Below are 23411 nucleotides of genomic sequence, written 5' to 3' on the forward strand. Positions count from 1 at the left end.
ATTCTTATTTCTAATATTTAAATATAAATATACTAAAAAACAATAAAGCAAAAGAACAACGAAGACCTTGCGAATTAATCAACGGTGGCTATCCAACAACATCACGGACATTTTCTCTTACGTAAACAATCGATAAACTTATAAATTAATCCTCTCCCAAATCAAAATCTTAACAACATTTGAATTGTGTAAAGGAGAGATTTTTAATCTAATAAAATCAATGAATTCCTTATGTCTAATCTCAGGCCCTCCTCTCAGATCCTGCCACGTGGCTACCTAAAATGCCGATGTTTCTTCCCTGTATGTGGACTTGGAAGTGCCCGGAAAATCTACCCTCATCCATAAGAATAAAATACAAACAAACAAACATTTAATCCGTGAATAATTTACACAGAAGAATAATAATAATATCCATCACAGCAGAAGCCTACCATAGCAAGGGCTTCTCCACCCTTTCTCTCAGAGAGGGTTTGCAGGAAATCTATTAAATGGCCGGAATGCTGGCGTGGAATCCTTCTCCTGTCTGTACAATTAAAAGAAATGACCAGCTCCACGCCGCGGGGATTCGAACGCGGGACCTCCAGCACGCTCGCTGTTATAAAACCCGAGTTAAAATTGATGCTGCCGGCCATAAATTCCGTCAAAGATCTAGGTACAAGTGAAGGAAAAGTATCTATTTTTTTTTTTCTGAAATCCATTTGTTTGGCAGCTGACTGTCGTTTGATAAATAATGGAACAATTTCTGTTTCTTTTGTTTTTTAATCTTTCAATTCCATATCTTGTACAGATGACTACTCTATAATAAATGATGGGAAATTTCTACGTTTTGTTTTTCAAAATCCGTCAATTATACTGGTACTGTATAGTGAAATGTTTTGTGGTCTATTTACCATTTGTTTCGCCTGCAAATCAGTAAAATTAGAATAAATAAAGCAAAATTCGGCAAGCCAGATTCAAATGAATAGGAAATTTAATATCGGTCGTTTCGAGACTCTTTAGTGAACTCTTAATCTGGGAAGAAGTCTTAGCTTTTTTATGTGGTCAAAGTTTCTCTACATAAGTTAATTGGTTATCTTTGGCCTCACGGACGTTATTTAATTCTATTCTAGGTTAACTAAAGTTCATAAGGTTTCATTCCATAAAATTTTAGTTGTGTATAATCACACATATATTTGCATCTTGATTAGAAAGGGTCGAGCAAAACTTCGTCACGTTTTAAAGCCAATTTTGAAAGAGCTAGATAGGTCCTAAAGAGCAAATTGAGAAAAAAGCCATTGAAGGTTCAGACAAGAAGAAAAGTCAAGATTATAAGCATTCCTCAGTTTCTACAGAGGGATTTGAGAAAAAGGTGTTAAAGGAGCAGGCAAGGAGAAAAATCAATCTGATAAAGAGTTAGATAGGTCCTACAGATCAATCTGGGAAAAAAACTTTAAAAGTGCAAGCAAGAAGAAAAGTTTCAAGCTTTGTAAATGTCCAGTAAACTATTTTCACAGTACTAATTATCAGAATTGCCAGAAAATAATGGGAAGAAACTTGAATACCATAATGAGTTTTTACACCAGCTGGCATTCACCATTAATGATCCTATTTGTGCAGATTCTATACATTATTTCTGCATGAGTATTTGTTTTTCAATGCATACTTCTGGTTGGTTGGTGAGATCATTTTCATTCTGTATCTGTTTATCATTATAGAAGAAATCTATTATCAAATTTCATAAAGCCGACATCAGAAAGGGAGCTTCATCACAGCATCATTACTCCTTTGAGGGAATCTCGTCCTTTCAATTTCTTTTCATGTTCTAATGTTTATAATGGAATATTTTTGCATAAATCCTCCTTTTCATTTCAATGTAAACATATATATAGTTTTTATGTTTCATCAATTGTATATTTCCAAAAGCAGTTAGAATACCGGAAGGCTCCTCTGTCCTTGATAAACTTTACCAACACTTCTTAGGTTCTTTTGACTAAAAGCATATAGCACATTTTTAGACTTAGGTTACTGGCTTATATGCAACATCACCAAGGGTTTTGGGATATGGGTATGAAGATAGAAGCATCATTTTACAAATAGGATCAAGTAGGTAGGAGAAGATTGAGATACATGTACCCGAGAATAAACAATATAAATCAAGTGCAATTGTGCAGAGATAAGAACTTTGAAAGCAAATATGAAAAGGGTTGCTTAAAAGAATTTTTTATCAAATAGATTGAAAAAATCTAACCCCTAATATGCTTTGCCCACTTTCACAAGCTCTTCACTAACATAAAGAGCATAAATACAAATTTCCCAGGTACCATGGTTATACTTATCCATATTATTTTACGGCAGGGTTCCATTAGTCTGATTGAACTAATTGTAACAGCTGCCGAGGAATCTTGATGCTTTATACCCAAAACAATGTATATGCATAAAAAGTAAATAATTATCAATTTTGACTTTTCTTCTTACTTGTGCCTCTATCATCCTTATTCTCAAATTGATCCATAGGACCTATCTAACTTTTCATAAGATTGATTTCTCTTCTTGCCCGTACATTTAATGCCTTTTTCTTTTTCTCAAATCCCTCTGTAGGACCTCTCTCACTCTTTATAAGCTTGTTTTTTCTTCTTTTTGGCACTTTCAATATTTTTTTCAAATTGCCCTCGAGGACCTATCTATCTCTTTAGAAGATTGTCTTTAAGGATGATGCAGCTTAGTTTGACTCTCTTGAATCAAGACTGCAAATATTTGAGTAATTCAATTGTACTTTGCAGGTAAAATTTTAAGAAATGGAACCAATCTATTAACTTCATAGGAAAACTTAGGCCAAATAAAAAAGCTAAGGCATCCTCCCAGATAATAAGTTCATTGGCAAGTCTGGAAACGTCTGACATGAATATTTCTACTCATTTGAGTCTGGCTTGCTTAATTTGTCATATATTCTAATTTTGCTAACTGGGAAAAATAATGTGTGAACACTAGGCGAGTTTTGGTGATTAATATTTTGATAATGGTTTGATTTCAAACTTAGAAAAGAAGAAGAGAGTTTGAGATCATTCTCCATACGCTCTGCATTGTATACTTTATAGCTAGCCTGTATATTATAGAGTTTCCTCTTACATCTTAACCACATTGTAAGCATACATTATCTAGCGTGCAGAACAAGTTATCAAAATACTGCTTTAACTGTCCACTAAACCATCTGTTTACAACAAGTTCAGTGCATGCCAGATCGGATATAAAACTAACAAAACACACCCATGGAAGAGGAGAGCATGAATTCCATGGCGATCAACCACTATTAAAATTGTGTTATAAACACCCTTAGAATCAGCTAAGCTGATTCAATGGCTCCGACTGCCTGGAGAGCTAGCAGCTGATTCTCTTTTAGCAACACAACCTCCCAAGCAACATCACCTTGTGCTACACTGCTAATTACACCTTTGCCACTTTGTGGACTTCTAAATGCTGTATCATTGCCCCCACTATCCTAGCCATTTGGATATCCATGTTTCTGTTTAGGCAGGGCGCCTAGAGGGTTAATGTTGCCAAAGGGATAAGCAGGAACTGTATTCCTAAGCGGAGCAGGAAGGGAGCATTTGACTATGTCAAATACAAGAACTGTGCTTAAATAGCAATCACTTTACAATTTTTAAGTGGTAAAAATTCTTGTCATTACTTAAAACTGGGGTCTACTACTCGCAATAACTACAGCTTACCAATTCCCCTATCACATCATGCACACACAAATATGGTAAATATTTGTCTCATGTAAAAAGGGAAAAATTATAAAGTGCTTGTTGGTTGAGCACAGCCAAATACAAGTGTTTTTGCACAAAATTTTAGTAGTTCAGCCCTGTCGACCTCCAAATGCCCTTCTAAACTTGGAACTGAAACTCCTTGCCTTCAAATAAGCGCTGGTTTTATTGATTCCCAAATTAATGACCACTACAAAGACATAACAGACCAGAAACTGGAGTGATTAGCCTTATTTAAATTCTTGTAGAAAATCTCCTGAAGTCAGTCACAGGACCTTTGAAAGCCCATTTCTTAATATCCTGAGATTCTGTTCACGAACAGTAAGGCTCTAGCATTAAAGATATTGAATGCTTCCTGGAGTTTTTTTGTCATCACAACCAGTTTAGATCTAGAAGCCATGGCTATGACAGAGCAAGATAGAGAAAAATACAGAGGGTAAACAAGACATATGCCACTTGGCTCGAAGGGAAAAGCAAGGTTTGAGTTATTGGTGACCACTGATAGGATTGATGTGAGAAATAGGCAAAAGGATTGATTGCCATTGGCATAGAGTGAGTTAGCATTCTCCCAAGAGTGGAGGGTGTGTTATTTCCATTTAAATGGTCAGCCGTGACAATAATGCAATAATTATGGTTCAAACCTGAGTTGATAGTTTAGGCACAGGGTGGATTAGGGGTTCCCCAGTATGGTGACTTTTTTCCTAGGTTTAGTACAGTTGGGTTTGTCTGTTTTATATGCATAATATTAAAAAAATATAAAAATACTCATAACTTGTGAAAAAAATTGAAACACAGCTGATAATGATAAAGATAATTTATATTTGAATGCCAAATGCCAAATCAATACAAGATACAATCAATAATTTTCATATTGCACTTCATCGAGAGCATCAAGGTTGCACTTGGTCATTTGAACCACAAGCACCTACAGTGCCACTTCCACTAGCCATTTCCTATGGAAGAGCCTCCTTATATTCTAAAACGATTTTGGCAAGCTATGCAACAAAAGCTTTTAAGTCAGCACACTCAGGGATTACATCCAATTCTTCATTACCCCCTCCTCGTACTCAACTTGCTTATGTGACTGGAGGTTCAAGTTGGAATGCATATAGACCAACTTATTTTTTTTTTTCTGCGGCCAACTAGTTGTACTTAATTGAGTGGATAAAGGAGTATGTACTCCACGTTTACTTAGCCAAAGAAAAACTTGAAATCAATTGAAATTGAAAGTCAGTTCAACAATTATAGAACATAATATATAGCTGTGAAAGAAAAATAAGAAAGTTCAAAAAATGGTGCATACTTGTGATAAACTTTGATTGCAAGAGGCTGAAAGTAAACAAAGCCTTGGCCATGGAGGTACCATGATGTACATGTGTTTTCTTTGTTCCTTCTTGCATCATAACAACTTTGCTAAATTAAATTTATTCTCTGAGATTTCAACATTGGATTATTTTAATCAGCAGATATAATTAAATCTCACAATGTCGTTCACTTTCACCACACACTCATACAACTCATAAATTTTCATAAACTTGAACCTTTCAAACCTGGCAATCTTGAACAAATAACAAACTCCTCAAATTTGAATCCTGGAAATCCCTTTCTGCACAAACTGAGACCCTGAATGAATCCCACTGCATCAACCAGGGTGGATCTCTCACCACTGTACCCGATCTTCGAGAGGGTTTCCGTCATCTAGATGGTGAGACAAACGAAGTTCAATTTCCAAATTCCCATGTGTTTCAAGGAAGAGAAAATGATAATTTGCATAATGCCAAATGATTCCCTCAACTCCCTTTTATACTTTTTCCCACCAACTTTTGGAAAACACCATTTAAAAATTCACTTAATATATTGAAACTTCATTTAAGCTTAAAAAACGACCTTTTAATTAAAATAATGAAAATTTTACATGCAAAGTCCTTATGTAATGCGTCCATTATTTAAAACTTTTTGCCCTTGTTTTGTGAGCTATAATGCTTAGATGCTTGTAAAATGTTTTAATATAATTTAAGCATCCTTAGGAAAAACAATTAAAATAAGCCATTAATACACCCATTTTGCAGAAATTGCCAAAATGCATTGGAATCAAAATCTGACTGCATTGGAGGAATCTCAATGATGAATAATGATAAATGAAGCCAACCGGGTAACTTACTTATTAATAGACGACCTCTCCAAGATTTTTGGAGAGCACGCTAGAACTTGGAAATCACTTTGGAAAGTGGCATATGAGTCCGTCAAACCACCTAAGCTCACTGGAAACACCAAACAATCCCTCAGACAAAACATAGATCTATCGAAAAGGTCAGAATTGACTGCATTACAAGAGAACCCTAAAATGGGGACATTACAACATGAGCCCACTAATTGTCATCGACATCTCTGAATTTGACTTCTTTCATTTATTTCGAAGTTCGTTGATGACTATGGTTCTCAATGCCTCTTGCACCTTCACAAGTTATCTCAAGATGATTGTATATGATGAAAATCTAGTCTCAACAGTTTGATATGGTGTAAATTTAAGAAATTAAGATGATATATCATATAATTTGTTTTTTTAGCAAACTTAAAGCAGATCAAAAAATATAATATTGAAATTTCGTAAACTTACCTGCAAATTTCAACAACTGCAACTTGAAGAGGGACCTGAAGATGGTTCATGACATATGTTTGTCACAAACATCTCCTTAGCCATGGTGTGTATTTCTTTGACCCACTTTATCTCTATGGCAATTTTTTGGTTTGTCGAGTGAACTTGTTGCCTTTCAATTTTTAGCATTGTCTATTATGATTTGGACAATGTATCAACATTCACCATCTCAATGCATTCTATGAGGATGTTGGCAATGAAGCTTGTGTCCATTATTTGCCCTCACAATTAGTTGCCTTAAAAGAACATACCCATTTAGGGATATTGCAATGATATTGATTAAAGACTTGTTTTTGCAATCTTTGTATCCAGTAGAAATAATGGATTGTTTTGGCCCATAAATCCCTTATTGGCTTCAAAGATGTCTCCATAATTTTTTTTCTTTTGCCACTAAGGTGGTGCACACCTTTCCATACTTAGGACTTGTATAAGTTGCATGTATTTGATTAATAGCCATCACAATTTCCCTTCAATATGGTGATCACACATAGTTTAATGGAAGCACATTGGTGTAAATGCAATGCACAATGTGCTCATTTGTGTACAATGTCTATTAATATATTTTGATAATATTGGTTATCAACTATATATTAATTGTTTGTTAACTTGGGATAGTTTTAAACTTTTAAGCGTTGGATTGTTGACGGTCCTCTTGGCACTCGTCAAGGAAAACAAAATGATCTATTTGGATCGACTTTGATCCTTGGCTGGCCATCTGTGGTCTTCTTTCATAATAATTTCATGAAAGAATAAAGATATATTTTAATCCTATATCTGGTATGAATTGTCATCTATATTATTAATTCATGTATTTATTTATAAGATAGAATAGTAAATGTTTGGTGCTATTACAATAAAAGAGATCGGGTTAGATTTGAGCAATTCATGCCCACATATCCCAATAAAGGTGAGAAGAGGTTACAAGGTGGTCAAGACCATGAGATTTGATGATCTGTTAAGGATCATCAAGCAAAGGGAATGAAGAAGAAGATTACAAGAAACACTTGAGAAAAATACAACGTAATGATTCCCAAGTCGGAGCCCTTCTCGAGAATGCAATCAAGTTGAAAACTCAAGACAATCTTCTTTAGACATGGGAATTTGGGAGATGAAGTCACATTCCTTTGTAGAATTGTACAAGAGTAGCCTTCAAGGCATTGGAAGGTTGTCAATCGAAGGAGAAGCTAAGCGCCAACATGGAAGGTTGAAGCTGAGGGAAGAGTCGAGGATTCCTATGTGGCCAAGAGTGCGAGAGAAGCATTGGAACATTTGAAGCAAGTATTTTCAAGGTGCTGGTTGGTATTAGAACAAAACCATGGCAAGTCCTAGTGGATAAAAGCAAAAGTTGCCTAAGTTTACAAGCAATGGATTAGAGGATCTTGTTAGGCATTGTAAGATTTGTGAAACAATTTGGACAACAAATGGGTAAGACAATAAAGCAATTTAGCTATGATATTTCCTAGCCACCTTGTGAGGTGTACAGATTGACTGGTATACAAAAATTGATCAAGCCTCCTTAAATACATGGGAGAGATTATAGAAGGTCTTCGAAGAAGAGTGTAAATTGCTTCATGATGATAATGAAATAATAGTAGAAATTTACAATACAAAACAAGGTAAGCACAAAAACATACAAGCTTATAATTGCAGACTTAAAAAATTGCTGGTAAAATTGATGGTCTAAAAAAGTGGTGGTTCATTGAAGGTCTACTTCATTAAGTAAAATGATGTACCACCCTTGTCCTAATTTGAAGCCTACAATTAGGCAATGGACATAGAAAGTGAAAATAAAATGTCCTTGCATAGTAATAGAAAAATAGAGGAGGATGGAAATTCGAATGACAACGGTGACAATGAATTGGGAATTGTTGTGAAATATGGATCGAAGAATAATGACAACAATTCTGGAAGACTGATTGCCGTGAGTTATTGATCGTCTCCATCATTGAATCCGGTTTAAATACAAGAGGAAAGGTTGCCTACGCAAGGTCATGTCCCTACGTGGCAGTTGCCACGTATGGACATGTCCCTACGGAGGCAACCGTTCATAGCAATTAGTTTGTTTATGTTTAATTTCCAAACTGTATGCTCTGTTAATATATCACTCTCCAGATAATAACCGATTTACCATTAGTTAGATTCATGAGGGCTATATCTTAACACTCCCTCTTAGCAGGAGTGGATCTAAGTAATTTTCTTGGGAGCATATTCTGTCATGACTTCCGACACAATTTGGGACAACATGTAATACAGTCTTGTCATGACAATAAACTCAATATCATGATATCCAGCTCAGTCCGGGACAATCACTTAAGAAGTCAATCATGAGATGATCACATACTTTAGGATCAAGATATCCGGCACAGTCCGGGACAACAACTTAATTTAGTCAATCTTGACACTTGGTCAACTATTGTCAAGATCGTCACCTTGAAATAGTAACCTTAAACATAAGAAGATCGTCATCTTCTTGAACACAGTTAGAATATTGCAATATACATTTTATTTATTTATCCATGAACAAATTACACATGGTAGGAATTTCATCCTAATAATCTCAATTATAATCTAGTCATACCAAGTTTACTTCCGAAGTATTCTATCTTCAATCTTGCAAGTGGCTTGGTGAAGATATCAGCATTTTGTTCTTCAGTACTGATGTACACTAGTTTTATGACGTTTCGATCTACCATATCTCTTATGTAGTGATAAGGGATCTCAATATGTTTAGATCGATTGTGAAAAACTGGATTACTGAGAGCTTGATATAGCTTTGATTATCACAGTGAATTATTGTTGAATTCAGAGTTTTTCCAAATAATCCAAATAATAACTTTTTTAGCCATACCGCTTCACGAGCTCCCATGGAGGCTGCCATATATTCTGCTTCGGTGGAGCTTTGTGCAAATGCTGATTGTTTTCTGCTGAACCAAGATATCATAGCAGAACCAAGACTGAAGCAACACCCTGTAGTACTTTTACGGTCAGTGGTACTTCCGGCCCAATCAGAATCAGAATATCCTTCAAGTTGAATCTCAACATTTTCATACTTTAAGCCAAGTCCGATTGTGCCTCGTAAATATCTTAGAATGTGTTTAGCAGCCATTAGATGTATCTTCTTAGGTTCACACATGAAGTGACTTAATACATTTGTAGCATAGCAGATATCAGGACGAGTATTTACCAAATATATGAGTGAACTGACGATTTGTCTGTAGAGTGTGGGATCTGTAGGTTCTGAATCTTTTGCCTCAATTTTCAGCTTGTGCAAATTAGTTTCCATTGGTGTAGCTAATGGCTTACACTCCATCATCCCAAATCTAGTTAGAATATCTGTGGTGTACTTTCCTTGATTTAGGAAGATGTAGTTTTTCTTCTGCCATACTTCTAATCCCAGAAAATAATGTAGAAGCCCTAGATCCTTCATATCGAATTCTGCTGCCAGATCTTGCTTACATTTCTCAATGAGATTATCCTCTCCTGTTATCAAAAGATCATCCACGTAAAGGACCAATATAATCATATTGCCATTTGAAGCCTTGAAGCAGATGTTGGGATCTGCTAGGTTCTTGGAGTACCCTAGTTTGGAGAGATAGTTGTCTATCCTTGCATACCAGGCCCTAGGTGCTTGTTTTAACCCATAGAGAGCTTTCTTTAGTTTACAAACATAGCAATTTTTATCACGTATGGTGAATCCTTCTGGTTGTTCTATATATACTTCTTCTTCAATTGAACCATTTAGGAAGGCAGTCTTTACGTCCATTTGGTGAATTTTCCATCCTTTGGATGCTGCAATTGCAATGATTGTTCTTACTGACGTATACCGAGCAACGAGGGCAAATGTCTCTTCATAATCAATTCCTGCTTTCTGAGAGAATCCCCTGGCCACAAAGCGAGCTTTATGTTTTTCAATGATGCCATTAGATGCATATTTGATCTTGAATAACCACTTGGATGAGACAACTGATTTGTCTTTTGGTCTAGGCACTATATCCCAAACATCATTCTTTAGTATAGATTGATATTCTTCAACCATAGCATCTTTCCAAACCTGTTTTGATAAGGCTTCTCTGACATTTGTTGGTTCAGAATTTGTGAGTTCGGTTAGAAGTGCAGCATAACATTTTAGAGTTCTTGTTCTCTTATTTTCTTTGGAAATTTCATTTGGTTCTACATTATTCTCTTCAATCATTTTCCTTGCCCATAGAGGTCTTTTCTTGTTATTGAGTGTTTCAATATTTTCATCAAAAAGAGGTTCAGAAGCTCTTATGATGTCCTCCCTCTCAGTGTCTAAAGGTTTGGAATTTTCTATGATATTCTCCCTCTCAATCTCAGTTATGTGATCTTCTTCTTCTTTAGTAATGTTATTATCCTCAGGTTCTTTGAGTGTAGTGTTTTCTTCAAACTTTACATCTCTACTTATCTCAACAGATTTTTTCCCTGGAATGTAAATGCGATATCCTTTAGTATTTTCACTATAGCCAATGAAGATACCTCTTTTTCCGGATGGTTCTAGTTTTGTCCTGTTTTCTTTAGGAACATTTATATATACGGGACAGCCAAATATCCTTAAATGACTTAAGTTTGGTTTGTTCCCTGTAAAAGCTTCTTTAGGAGTTATGTTTTCTAGAACTGAGTGCGGACATCTGTTTTGAATGTAGACTACTGTATTTGAAGCTTCTGCCCAGAATGAAGTGTGTAAGTTTTGGTCATGCATCATGGCTTTTGTTGCTTCAATTATGGTTCTGTTCTTTCTTTCTACTACTCCATTTTGTTGTGGATTATATGGTACAGTATACTCCCTCTTAATCCCAATAGAATTACAAAAGTCTTTGAAGTTGTCAGATGTATATTCTCCCCCATTGTCGGATCATAACACCTTAATTTTCTTCCCTGACTGGTTTTCTACTAGTGCCTTGAATTCTTTGAACTTAGATAGTACTTCATTTGAGTCTTTGCACTTTAGAAAATATATCCATGTTTTTCGAAAGTAGTCGTCAACAAAGATTATGTAGTATAAGGATCCAGTTAGGGATGGTGTTGACATGGGACCGCATAGGTCTGAGTGAATTAGTTCTAAAATAACTTTTGATTTTTGCTCGCTTGAGGGAAAAGAAACTTTCACATTCTTTCCCAAGGCACATCCTTTGCAAATACCTGTGTGTTCAGATTTTAGTTGGGGCAGTCCTGAAGTAATCTTCTTTATGTTGGATAGAGCACTATATCTTAGGTGTCCTAATCTTTTGTGCCATAATTCATTATTATTTGAAACTTCAAGATTTAGTGCTTCCTTTTGATCACTGCATAGTTTGTATAGGCTACCATCTCTTGAACCTACTATTATGGCATTTTTGATATTTGTATTTTTAGGCCAGAGTAGAACTTTATCTTCATTGAAGGTAACCCGATATCCTTGATCAGCTAGGCCTGAGATTGAGACTAGATTTCTTTTTATTCCAGGTACAAACAAAACATCCTTTAATTATAGAGATACTCCATTTCTTAGTTTGATAGTACAGGGCCCAATTTCTTTCATAGGATATGTGGAGTTATCTCCAATAGTAACCTCTTCACTTGAGTGCCCGTTAAGTGTTTCAAACTGATTTCTGAATCCAGTTATATGCCTTGATGCTCCACTGTCTACGATCCAAGTGTTTTTATTTGTATTTATTTCGTTTGATAGGGCTAAGAAGAAAAGTGAGTTTTCTCCTTTGACTTCGGCTAGACTAGCTTGTGTTTTCTTCCTTTCTGGACAATTCCTGTGAGTGTGCCCATATTTGTCGCATTTGTAACATTGAATTTTAGACATATCTCTTTTCTGATGGTTTTTATTTCCTCTCTTCCGTTTGGAGAACTTTTTCTTTTTGTTGAAGGTATTTGTATTAAGTGCTTGGATTTCTCCTTCTTTATTTGTCCCTAATCCTCTTGAGATTAGTCGAGATTCCTCTTGAATGCACTCATTCTTAAGTTGTTCGAATTTGGGTAAGGGGGGTTTTCTGCTAATACATTGAATGTAGGATTCCTATGAAATTGGTAATCCTCTTAGGGCTGTGAGAGAGATTTCTTGTTCATCTACCTCATTTCCAATAGTTTGTAATTGGTCTTTTACTTCAGATATCCTTGAAAAGTATGTAGATATTGTATCATCTTTATTCATCTTTATTCATCTTTATGTTTAAAAGTTGTTGTTTCAAGGTTAACATTCTGCTCGCATTGTTAACTTCATATGCTTTAGGCAGTCTGGCTATAGATGGAAGAATATGATCTTTGACTGAGTCAATAATTATTTTCTTTGCTTTATTATTACGCCTTTTCCAGGTAGATTTCTCTGGTTCATCATTTGGCATGTCTAGATTTTCTTCTATGTAAGACTCTAATTCTAGTTCTTCAAGAATGGCAATGATTCGTATCTTCCAGGAAACGAAGTTGGAGGCTCCTTCGAGTCTATCTTCCACTCTCATATTACTTGACATTTTGAATATTTTCTTAGTCGGATATATCCTCTGCGTATATAGCCTCTGCGTTGATTTGTTATTTACTTCCGATAAATGCTTATGAGTAATATGGCTGTCTAATTTATTCTCTTAATATGCTGGCTTTGATACCATGTTGTGAAATATGGATCGAAGAATAATGACAGCGATTCTGGAAGACTGATTGCCGTGAGTTATTGATCGTCTCCATCATTGAATCCGGTTTAAATACAAGAGGAAAAGTTGCTTACGTAGGGACATGTCCATACGTGGCAGTTGCCACGTATGGACATGTCCCTACAGAGGCAACCGTTCATAACAATTAGTTTGTTTATGTTTAATTTCCAAATTGTATGCTCTGTTAATATATCACTCTCCAGATAATAACCGATTTACCATTAGTTAGATTCATGAGGGCTATATCTTAACAGGAATGGTAGAAGAACTTCAAAGGAGCATGCTTCAAGTTATGGAAGAATTGAAGGTGAAGAAATAAACCATCAAAGAAAATAATGAACTATGGTGTATCGAGTGCATAATTGAGGGGCACACAAAAGCTAATTGTCCTAGAAAGATGTTTTGTGAGATTTGCAAGGTTATGGGTCATTTAATAAAGGGATGCCCATATAATTTGAAGAGTAGGAGTACACAAGTACTCTTTACGCAGGGGGAGCAGTCCACTCCATTGGAGTCACATAATACATCTCTAGGTGGAATCTAATACAATATGAGACCAAAGGACATCCTGTTGTACAATGACGACAATGTAGCAAATGGGGACACTTTGTGAGTGATTGCTAGAACAAGTAGGACATTGTGCAATTATTTTGCAAATGGTGTGGACCTAGAGATCATGACGACATTAGATGTCCAAAGCAAAAGACTAGCATCAACCTAATTGATATTGACAAGCAAAATTATGTACTTGGCTATTACTTGTGCCCAAGCAAAGAAGGCTTTGTACTCGGACCCATGTACAAAAAAGAAAGGCTTTGCCAAGCAAGGGTTGAAGTGGAGAATGCTACAAATAATGAATGCCACCACTCAAATGCAAATGCAAGTATGGTAATAAATCAATTACAATCTCAGAAAACTATAACAAGGCAAGTACTTCAAACTACAATACTAGTCGAAGTAGTGGTTTTATCACAATATTCTTGAACTTTGAATTGTCATGACAAATACTATATTGGGGTAAAATGAGATGGTGCATCCTACGACCCTATTAGAATTGGGCGAGAATGAAGATCCAATAACTAAACCTCCACTACCGGTCAACCAAGTGATCAATCCAATGACAAAGAAATTGACAATGGTCAATATGGAGATCCTTGGAAGGAATCTCACTAATATAATTGTTGATGGTGGGTCTAGTGTGGATGTACTTTCAAAAGATACTTGTAAAAGTCTTGGCAAGCCACCATTTGGCTCACAACTTTTCAATTGGTGGGTGCAGATCAACAAGGTATTAAGGTACGCGGAGTTTTAATGGGATAAAAGGTAATTATTGGAACCCAATCATTTTTGTTAAGCTTTGTGGTCATTTCGTTAAGGAAAAAAGTGTACGATGGATTGTTGGGTTGGGGTTGGCTGGTAGCAGCCAAAGCCAATCACAATTGGAAAAAGATTACAATCTCCATCGAAAACAAGGGTTGGAAGTATGCAATTGCTTTTGAGAACCAAGCTGTAAGTGAGGAAGCAACTTCCTTCAATTCCTTAGTTTCAGATTTTGGAGAAGATTGGATGGAAAATTAGGCTTCGATGGAGCCAAACATTGAAGGGATTTTGGAGCTACAATTTGGGGACGATGGGGGGACGACAATAGAGTGGTGGTGGGGGGGGGGGGGGCGGTGTTGCTGATATTTAAAAATAGAGGTGAATTGAAATCTTCAAGGCAAAATCTACAATATAACATATTTGTGAGTGCCCCATGAAAGGCCATCTAGTTTTCACGAAGTTAAAGGTTGCAATCAATATGTAACGGCATGTGACATATAGCAAGTGACCTAACAGTGTCCTTGCTAGAGGTGGCATAAGTGGTGGTGTTGTGGGGGGGATGTTTCCCCCAAGTCCCCAAGTCTTGGAAACGTCCCCTTCTTGGATACATCCTCTACAGGAGATGTGGATTTTTTGGGGGGGACACATCTCAGTGAAACATTGATTAAAAGCCTCTTTACACAAGCTAACTATATTAAATGGTTAGATTATTTTTTATGACAAAGCTACATAGTACGACATAAGTTCCACAGTGTATGACAAAGGTATCACATAGTACAATGACATAAAATACATCTTCACTTGACAAAGGGAACAACTTAGAAAGTATGACTAAAGCATTTATTCCTTTTGCTCATTGTAGGACGTCTTCTTTTCTTCCACACCATACGGTAAACCATTGTGCATATTGTATGGCTAAATACTTCAATCGTATGGTGAGTCCCTTATCTAGTGCGTGTTAGGATTCCCAAAGATACTGAGAGGGGGGGGGGGTGAATCAGTATCTGACTGGTAATAATATTTTCTTAACTTATAACATGAAAAGCATATTAAAACCGTGTACCGGTAAACCAGAAATAATGCAGCAAATAAGAATAACAACCACAACATGAAAAGCACACCATAACACAATATTTTAACGAGGAAACCCGGCGTGGGAAAAACCTTGGTGGGATTTGTGACCCACAATATTCACTTACTGGCCAATAAGAGAATATTACTGCTACAATAGGGGCCTGCACATGCAGGAAGGCCAAGTGCCTAGAGCTCATTGCTCAATTACAAAAGAAGTCACACTGACTTACAAAAATGGATTATACAAATCCAATGTCTTGTACTGTTTCAGATTAGCATCTGCTGTGCCAGATTCAGTACCGGTTTAAGCTCTGCTACATACATAAACCCTTAACCACTAATTCACATATTAGGTCTGCTACCTTCTATTCATATTTCGCATATATCATATCCTAAATGATCTACAATGATCTCATACATATATGAGTCATATTACAATCCGCCATGTCGGCTTACAAAAGATTTTACAATTAATTACAAAATACATTAATACAAAATTGCTGTCGGCCAGGGTGCCGGTAATCTTCCTTTTCAGTGCTGGTGTTCTGTATGCCGGTGTAGAGTCTGTCGGTGCCAGTGCTGGTGTCTGCCTACCGGTATAACATGATTGTAAGGTTGCCATCAATGACAATACCTTCAATCACCTACAATATCTCATTGGAGTGTGCATTTGCCAACAATCTCCCCCTTTAGCATTGATGGCAACACTCATGAGAAAAATTCAAGAATGTATCCAAAAATTGAAGTCCAAAAATCTTGCCAAAAACTGTACCAAAAAATTGTACCAGATGTGTGCTCCCCCTGAGCAGATGATCTCTACTTTTTGATTTTTCTCATCTCTACTACTCCCCCTTTTGACATCAATGACAAAGGTTGTCATTCACTGTCAGTGGAGTCCTGCCTAGATTCTTGTAACCGGTGGGTTACAATCTGGAATATATCTGTCAAAATCAGTTTTAGGCTGTCACTGAATCTTGTGCTTTCCTGTAATGCCTCTTGGGTTCTCTGAACAGTACTGGTGAGTATGTGCATTTGCCAACAGTACGGTGGCATACTAGTTATTGGCATCACTCAGTGTAAAGCTCTCAATGATCTTCTCACTTTGCATAGTACAATAGTCCATTTCAGGCGATGATGTTTAGAATTTTTTTGTGATTGGGGTGGTATGACATCTGCAAGTGGCTTCTTTGAGACAAATACCGAGGATTACATTGGCCTTTATCACACGACAATCAACCATCGTACGACTTACTTCCCGATTGACATCAGATGCTGGTTAAACACTCCAAAATCTCTATTTTCTGGGTTTGTCAATATTTTTTTTTGCCTCGTAAAAAATCACGAAAATGATGTGCACCATGAAGGTCTGTGTGGTTTTAAAGATCTTTATTTGAGCTTGGTGATAGGGGCTTCGCCTCTCGATCCACCCTTGTAGAGTGCTGCCCTAGATCCCTGCAAGGGGTGTTGCCCCTTGACCTAGTGGTGTTGTTGCCATAGCCCCATCAAACTCATTTGATTTTCCAAGTACTCTCATGGTTCGAGTTTGCACAATACACTTCCAAGTTTGTCTACAATATTGTCATCAATTTAGAAAATCTTATTGAATGTTATTTGATGCTCACTTTTTTTTCCTTGTTGTCAGGAAGACAACTTTTTCTTGTGGGAGGGATGATATAGTCAATGTACAATGTCTATTAATATGTTTTGATAGTATTGGTTATCCAACTATGTATTAGTTGTGTGTCAACTTCGGGTAGTTTTAAGTGTTGGCTTTGTTCCTCTTGGCAATCATCAGGTCTTTTAAATAGATTGTGTATTGTCAAGGAAAGCAGTATGATCTAGTTGGATCGGCTTTGATCCTTGGCTGGCCATCTCTGGTCTTTTTTTGTAGTAATTTCATGAGTGAATAAAGAAATATTTTACTGCTGTATCTGGTATGCATTGTCATCTCTATTAGTAATTCATGTATTCATTTTATTAGGTAGCGCATTAAACAATTTTCAATGCCCCTTACCTCATTTAAAAAATTCCCTATCTAATTGGCTGCTTTTGTGAGATTGAGGGATATTAGTGTCTTCTTGGGAAGATGGTGTCACAATGAAACAATTTGTGGCAGCCACTATTGGAGAGGCAAAAGATGGGCATGAAAGAGGCTTGCATTAGCCCTTCTTGGATAAAGTATGGGATTCTTATTTTGTGCTCTTAGTTACAATAGTTGCTACTTATTTCTTTTTAAAATACAAGAGAAATTGCACCATTGCAACCCCTTTTTGTTTTGCCTTGGATAAATTCCAATTCCTTAGCTGGCCATAGTACGTAAGTGAGCTTCCAATTGACCATACAAGCTCTTATACTTGCATTGGTACTGATTACAATGCCAAAGAAAACCCCCATCTTGAAGAAGCTGCTCAATCATCATGACATGTTGCCAAAGATGTGATGCGTGGTCAAATTTAAAGGACCTTTTTTCCTTGGGCCCACTGAACTAGAACTAATGGCAGCCATTATGAACTATATGGATCCCAATATGTACATGCTTTAAAACTAACAAATATGAGGAAAAAATTGGAAAAAAGATGCAACCAAGGCTACCTTACTAAGGGAAAAAAACCAGTGAAAGAAACAGCAATAAAAATTAATAAAATCATTTAAAATAGTAAAAAAAGCTAGGAATCTTGGATATTTTTTGGAACTTAAAAATTCGCAATAAACCTATCGTTGAAATTTTAATAATTATTATCCTTTGTGCAAGCTATTTGTTCCATGTTGTACTAGGAATCTTGGGTATATTTTGGAAACTTAAAAACTCAAAATAAACTTACGTTTGAAATTTGAATTATTAATGTCCTTTGTGCAAGCTATTTGTTCCCTGTTGCACTTAGGAAACATGCCTCTGCCCCTTCATCATCCTTCATCAAAAAATATTGTCATTCTTGACCAATGGAAAATCAGAAGTGTCAACTGCTATCTGCTAAAGATCTTACAGATTGTAAACATTCCATCAGGGTGTTTGCTGGTGTTGTGTTCATTTAAATACCTAGATTGACGGAGAAAGCATGAATGCATTCTCACAATAACTTTTCAAGATACCTCTGGCTCCTGTTGGAGTTAGATTACCCGATGAATCCTTATCAAAATTCATCTTAATGACATTTTCCATGGTGTTTGATCACCTAACTCCTGCTATTATTTCCTCATAACCCTTCCCATTATCAGAATACATCTCTTGTTATTATTAAGCAACAAATATCCTTTTCTTTTATGCAGAAAATTTTCAAGATTGACAGGAATACAAATGTAGCAAACAAGCATAAAATACAGCCTTGCGGTGTGACTTTGGTTGACCCTAGGCAATTGGCAACAACTACTAAATATCATATTCTAAACTAGTGTTTTACATTGTATGCTCTTCATGAATCTCCTGATCTATAATATTTCATCACCTTTGGAATTATCCATGTAATTTCCTCCTCCACAACACCTTGTGCATTTATCTGTCCTCCAATTACCTTTTTATGCATTTTCTTTTTCAGCTTCATCTTGTTGCTGCAACCTTTATCTTAGTGTAAATACATTTTGCAATAACTTTAGCCACCTTGCCTGTGTTGTTTCAGTTGAGCCATTCTATTTCTTTGATTCCCTCTCTGTACCATTTTCATTTGCTTTCTAAGGCACTTGTCTTGAGATTGTTCTTCCCCTCGCTTCCTAACCAAAATTGGCACACAATGTAATGTCCCAAATTTTGGGGTCTCTTGTAGTGTATCTAGTGCTGACTTTCAGGGTTTGTGTGAACCAGTTCAGAGAAGTATTTTGATGTCGCCAATATGCTTAGATGGTTTAAAAGATGTCTGACACTTTTTGGAGTATAGTAAGTGTCAGTTTTGGACACCAACTTGGTTGTTGACAGAGTTTCTGTTTTTGGATAGTTGGTTATTGCTTAATTTGATGTTATCTTGGTGACATAAGGTGTTTGGAGATATTTTTTAAAATAACGTTAAAATATAAAGTGAAATTTAATATTTAACTAACGCTATTCAATTTAATAAATTGACTATATTGGCAGCTTAGGGAGACCTAAGGTGAATTGAAAAATTAAATTAAAAGGTTGCTCAACCCTAATTAGGGCGTTGAGCTTGAACTTATAAAAAGGTGTTTTGAATTTGAGTATGTTGAAGATTATGATATTTTCTCCCTGGAAACCCTTGGGTTTTGAGGATTGGTTATGGTGATGAGAGATCTACCCTGGTTGATGCTGCGGTATTCATGTAGAGTCTCAGCTTGTGCGTGATTGCGAAATTGCAGATTTTGAAGTCGAACATTTTGCTATTGCCAATTTTATCAGGTTTGCAGTGTTGGTTTATGGAAGTTTGGTGCTGTGTGCATGTGTGCTTCATTGAATGATTTGGGGTTTATATTCATGGCCGATCCAATTTCAAAAATTTTAGAATGCCATTTGTATTGGTTCAATATTTAAAAGGGCTAATTTCAATCTTGGCCTAGCATCCTATGCTAGCCATAACATAAAAAAATTGACTTATCTACAGCTGGGCATTGATTTCCATTCTAAAGATAAGACTAACATTTGGAAAATGATAGATCTTCACAAAGGACAAATCAGAAAGAAACAAAATAATGGGTGCTAAGAAGGGATTCATTTGTATGAATAGTCGGGAATACTAATTGAAGGAGTTTGAGTTATGTCTGAATGCCTCGTTCTTGCCGTGTGTGAGGACTGATTATTTGCTGCATTCGTCATATCAGACAAATTTTAAAGGAAATCAAAGCTTTTAGGCATATTGTGAATCATGGGAACTCACATCATTCTGTTCTTTGGTGCTAAAGACAAAAAATGTGAAATTTCTTGCTGAAGATGTAGGTGGTTAAAGTAATTATGTGCGCTGATATATGTTAGGATTAAAGATCTCTTTATTGGGCATAGAAAGAATAAAGGTGAAAGATTGCTATTGGAAGTTAGACGTGGGTCTTGCAGCTCCAAAATTCATCATATGCTGGCTGCGACTTGCTTGCCCAGGGAAGTGTGGGACTAAGAGGTGATGCTGTGTATGCTATACTAGGCATTTGGGTGCTTATTTGCTGGGCATAACCTTTAGGCAGCAAACGTGGAGTTTAGAGAGTTGTAGCTTCAAACAGGAGGACATGGAAGAGGTTCTAGTCTGGACGTGGGAGTTTTTGGGGGCGTTTCTTCAGTGCAGTCCAGTTCAGAATTGTTTTCTTTGGGTTAACTCCAGTATATGCAGCAACTAAGGAGCTGCAACTTCTCAATATGGTGGAATGCTGATAGGCGCTATCAGGGCTTCTGAGCATTATATTGCTGTTGTAGCTAGTCTTATACTGCTGTTAATTCCTGGTTGACTGATAATTGTTGTTACCTTCAGCATATTAAGATTGATAACATCAAATCCTTGTTTGAAACTGAGACATATTTCTGCAAATAAAAGGTCAGGTTTATATGTTCTATCTCTGTAATTTTACTTTAATACTTTGCAGCAGTTATGTATATCAGTTCGATATCACCTTTGCATTTAAAGTGTTCAAACAACACATATCATCTTGTCCTTAAACCAGAAGCAAAATAAAGTCTGCAAACTGAACCCCTCATAAAACATATCTTGCAAACTGTTAAAATGTTATGGTGAAGAGTGCTGAACACAGTGAGAAATCAGATTATGCAAACTGTTTGGTATAATTACACAGAGGAAAGGAGCAAAAAATTAGTAGCAAACAGGGTAGGACACTACAAATATAAAACAAAGAACTGAATCAATTGAAAAGCATTAATGAATCTGCCTGAAGCACAGAGAATCTTTTGAAAGTGAGGACTCAGCCCATTGCACAATGCTTGATACCCAGTATGAGGCCCTCTTTCTGCAACACATAACTTGCCAACATTATTTTTGCATACTTCCCTGTGGAATGGGTCGTGCTTGAATGTGGTGAATGAAGTCATATGTGCATCCATCAAAACTATAAAATTATTTAATCCCTCCGCTAATATCGTTGTTCTTCCTTATGATATGTTTGCCTCCTCTAAAGTTGATCCATTCGTTGTTAAGTAATCTGCAACCTTATCTATGGAACACTTGACATGGGGAGATCTAATAGCAAACTTATTAGAATAACTACCTTACATCTCCTATCTCTAATCTGTTCCCAATTCTGCTTTTAGAAGATTTATTTATTAGTTCTGCATTTGCATGATCAGTATTCTTTAGCTAAGGTCTCTGACCTCCAAAAACAAAGCCATGAATCCATCTTGTTCATTTTGGCAAGTTCATTGACACCCCTCTTTCCCGGAATTTCTGGTTGGACTTATATGCAAAAAGCTTTGAAGAATCAACTAAAAGTGGATTTTTGTGTCTTTCTCAGTGTTTTGTCACTTCTATTGTTCATGTTATCATCTCATTTATAGAATGAATCTGTTTTTCGAGATCCAGATAACCTTATGGTATTTTAAATTTTGTTGATTCTCTTGTACTTTGGTATTAAAAATGTGTACATCTTCAACATATTACTAACATAATGAATTTTGGGTGTGTAGGCGGTTGGAAGACAATGGAGACTCACCCTTTTCCTCAAGTTTCAATGGAATCAGGAAAAAATCAAAGATGTGGGTTAAGGAACCATACTTTATATCCAATTTCCATGAGCCACAAAAGTATCCTTCATGTACTGGGAGGCCTATTCATCATCACCAAGTTGTTCGGGGAAAATCTCAATGGAATTCTTCATTTAAAAAGTCTAATTTTCTTGATTGGCGGATGCCATTGATGCGATCTCATTTCAGTTCTCCTCATGTATGTTAAACTATGCTTTATATCCTTTTATGCTGATATGTTTTTCGAATAATGTTGAGATTTTAAATAATGTTATGGCCCTGTGCAATGGTTCTACAGTTTCCTTATGAATGACTTTACATTTGAGGTGTTGGTGTTTAGGGCTGTATCAAAAGGAACTTTGTTTCTATTGGCACACAAATGTAGAGATTTGGACACTGATTTTCGGGCTCCTCAGTCTGTTCTAAACTTATTAAGAGAAGTATTTTATTTTTAACAGTGAAGCTTGACTTTCAGTCTTTGATTCTTATATTGAGTTTTGACTGCATTCTGATATAGTGTTTATATAATAGTTCTTTTAAATATGATATTTTAGCTAATACTTACCTGAATGAGGTGTTTTGCTTGGTGAAAGACGAACATATGAAAACTAGGTAGCTTTAGAATACCGCTATATGTTGTAGATAACTGCAATGTAGGTCTAGTAAAAAAATATGACAATTAAATATTTTTTTGCTGGAATTTACATGGTTTCTCTAGCCAGCCCCTTACTGTGGTTACTAACAGGATGCATTTGCAGCCCTTTTGACTGATGTTCATTCATGGACATAAATACAGCTTCTTTTGTTCATTCTTTCCAGAGATGTTTACAACAGGTCTGACATCAATCTGGTTTTCTTTCTTGCCTTACTCTGTACGGTTGGTATATTAATGCTTTTGAGCTGCTTACACATGAAAGCTTATTGATCAAGGCTGGATGCCACTCAAAGAATGGTTTGAGTATTCAACTCCATTTTTCTTATAAAAGAAGGTACTAGTAATGTTGGAGTCTGGAGATGATTACAAAGGATGCATATACAATATGCCTGTAATGTGAATGGAACTGTCACTGCAAATTTTAAGACATGAATCGCCAACCTGATAGGTGCTTTAGGGACCATGTCAAGTTTGCCAATGAGATTTAAGTATTATCTGCTGGACCTTTACAATGATATAACTGATAAAGATGATATTTTATAGGAGAAAGCTTCATTACCAAAGATGTATTATGCTACACAAGCTTATTAGAATGTTTAAATTTTAAAGAACTATACAATGAGTTTCCAAGAGGACAGGCAGCCAAGGAGGGTGCTACAATGTCCTTTTTTGGTAGGATTAAAGTAATCTAAAATCT

General features: G+C 36.2%; 1 protein-coding gene across 1 annotated transcript in view; it reads left to right on the forward strand.

Moving 5' to 3' along the window:
* Positions 1-368: 368 nt before the first annotated feature.
* The window catches only part of LOC131046859 (stromal processing peptidase, chloroplastic), a 193716-nt gene continuing 170673 nt past the window's right edge, over positions 369-23411 (forward strand). The window contains exons 1-2 of the mRNA XM_057980653.2: positions 369-652; positions 22003-22258. Of these exons, the coding sequence (XP_057836636.2) occupies positions 489-652; positions 22003-22258 (420 nt within the window). The 5' untranslated portion in view covers positions 369-488. The remainder of the gene's footprint in view (positions 653-22002; positions 22259-23411) is intronic.

The sequence above is a fragment of the Cryptomeria japonica genome, chromosome 4 (assembly GCF_030272615.1).
Source record: "Cryptomeria japonica chromosome 4, Sugi_1.0, whole genome shotgun sequence".
Lineage (NCBI taxonomy): Eukaryota > Viridiplantae > Streptophyta > Pinopsida > Cupressales > Cupressaceae > Cryptomeria > Cryptomeria japonica.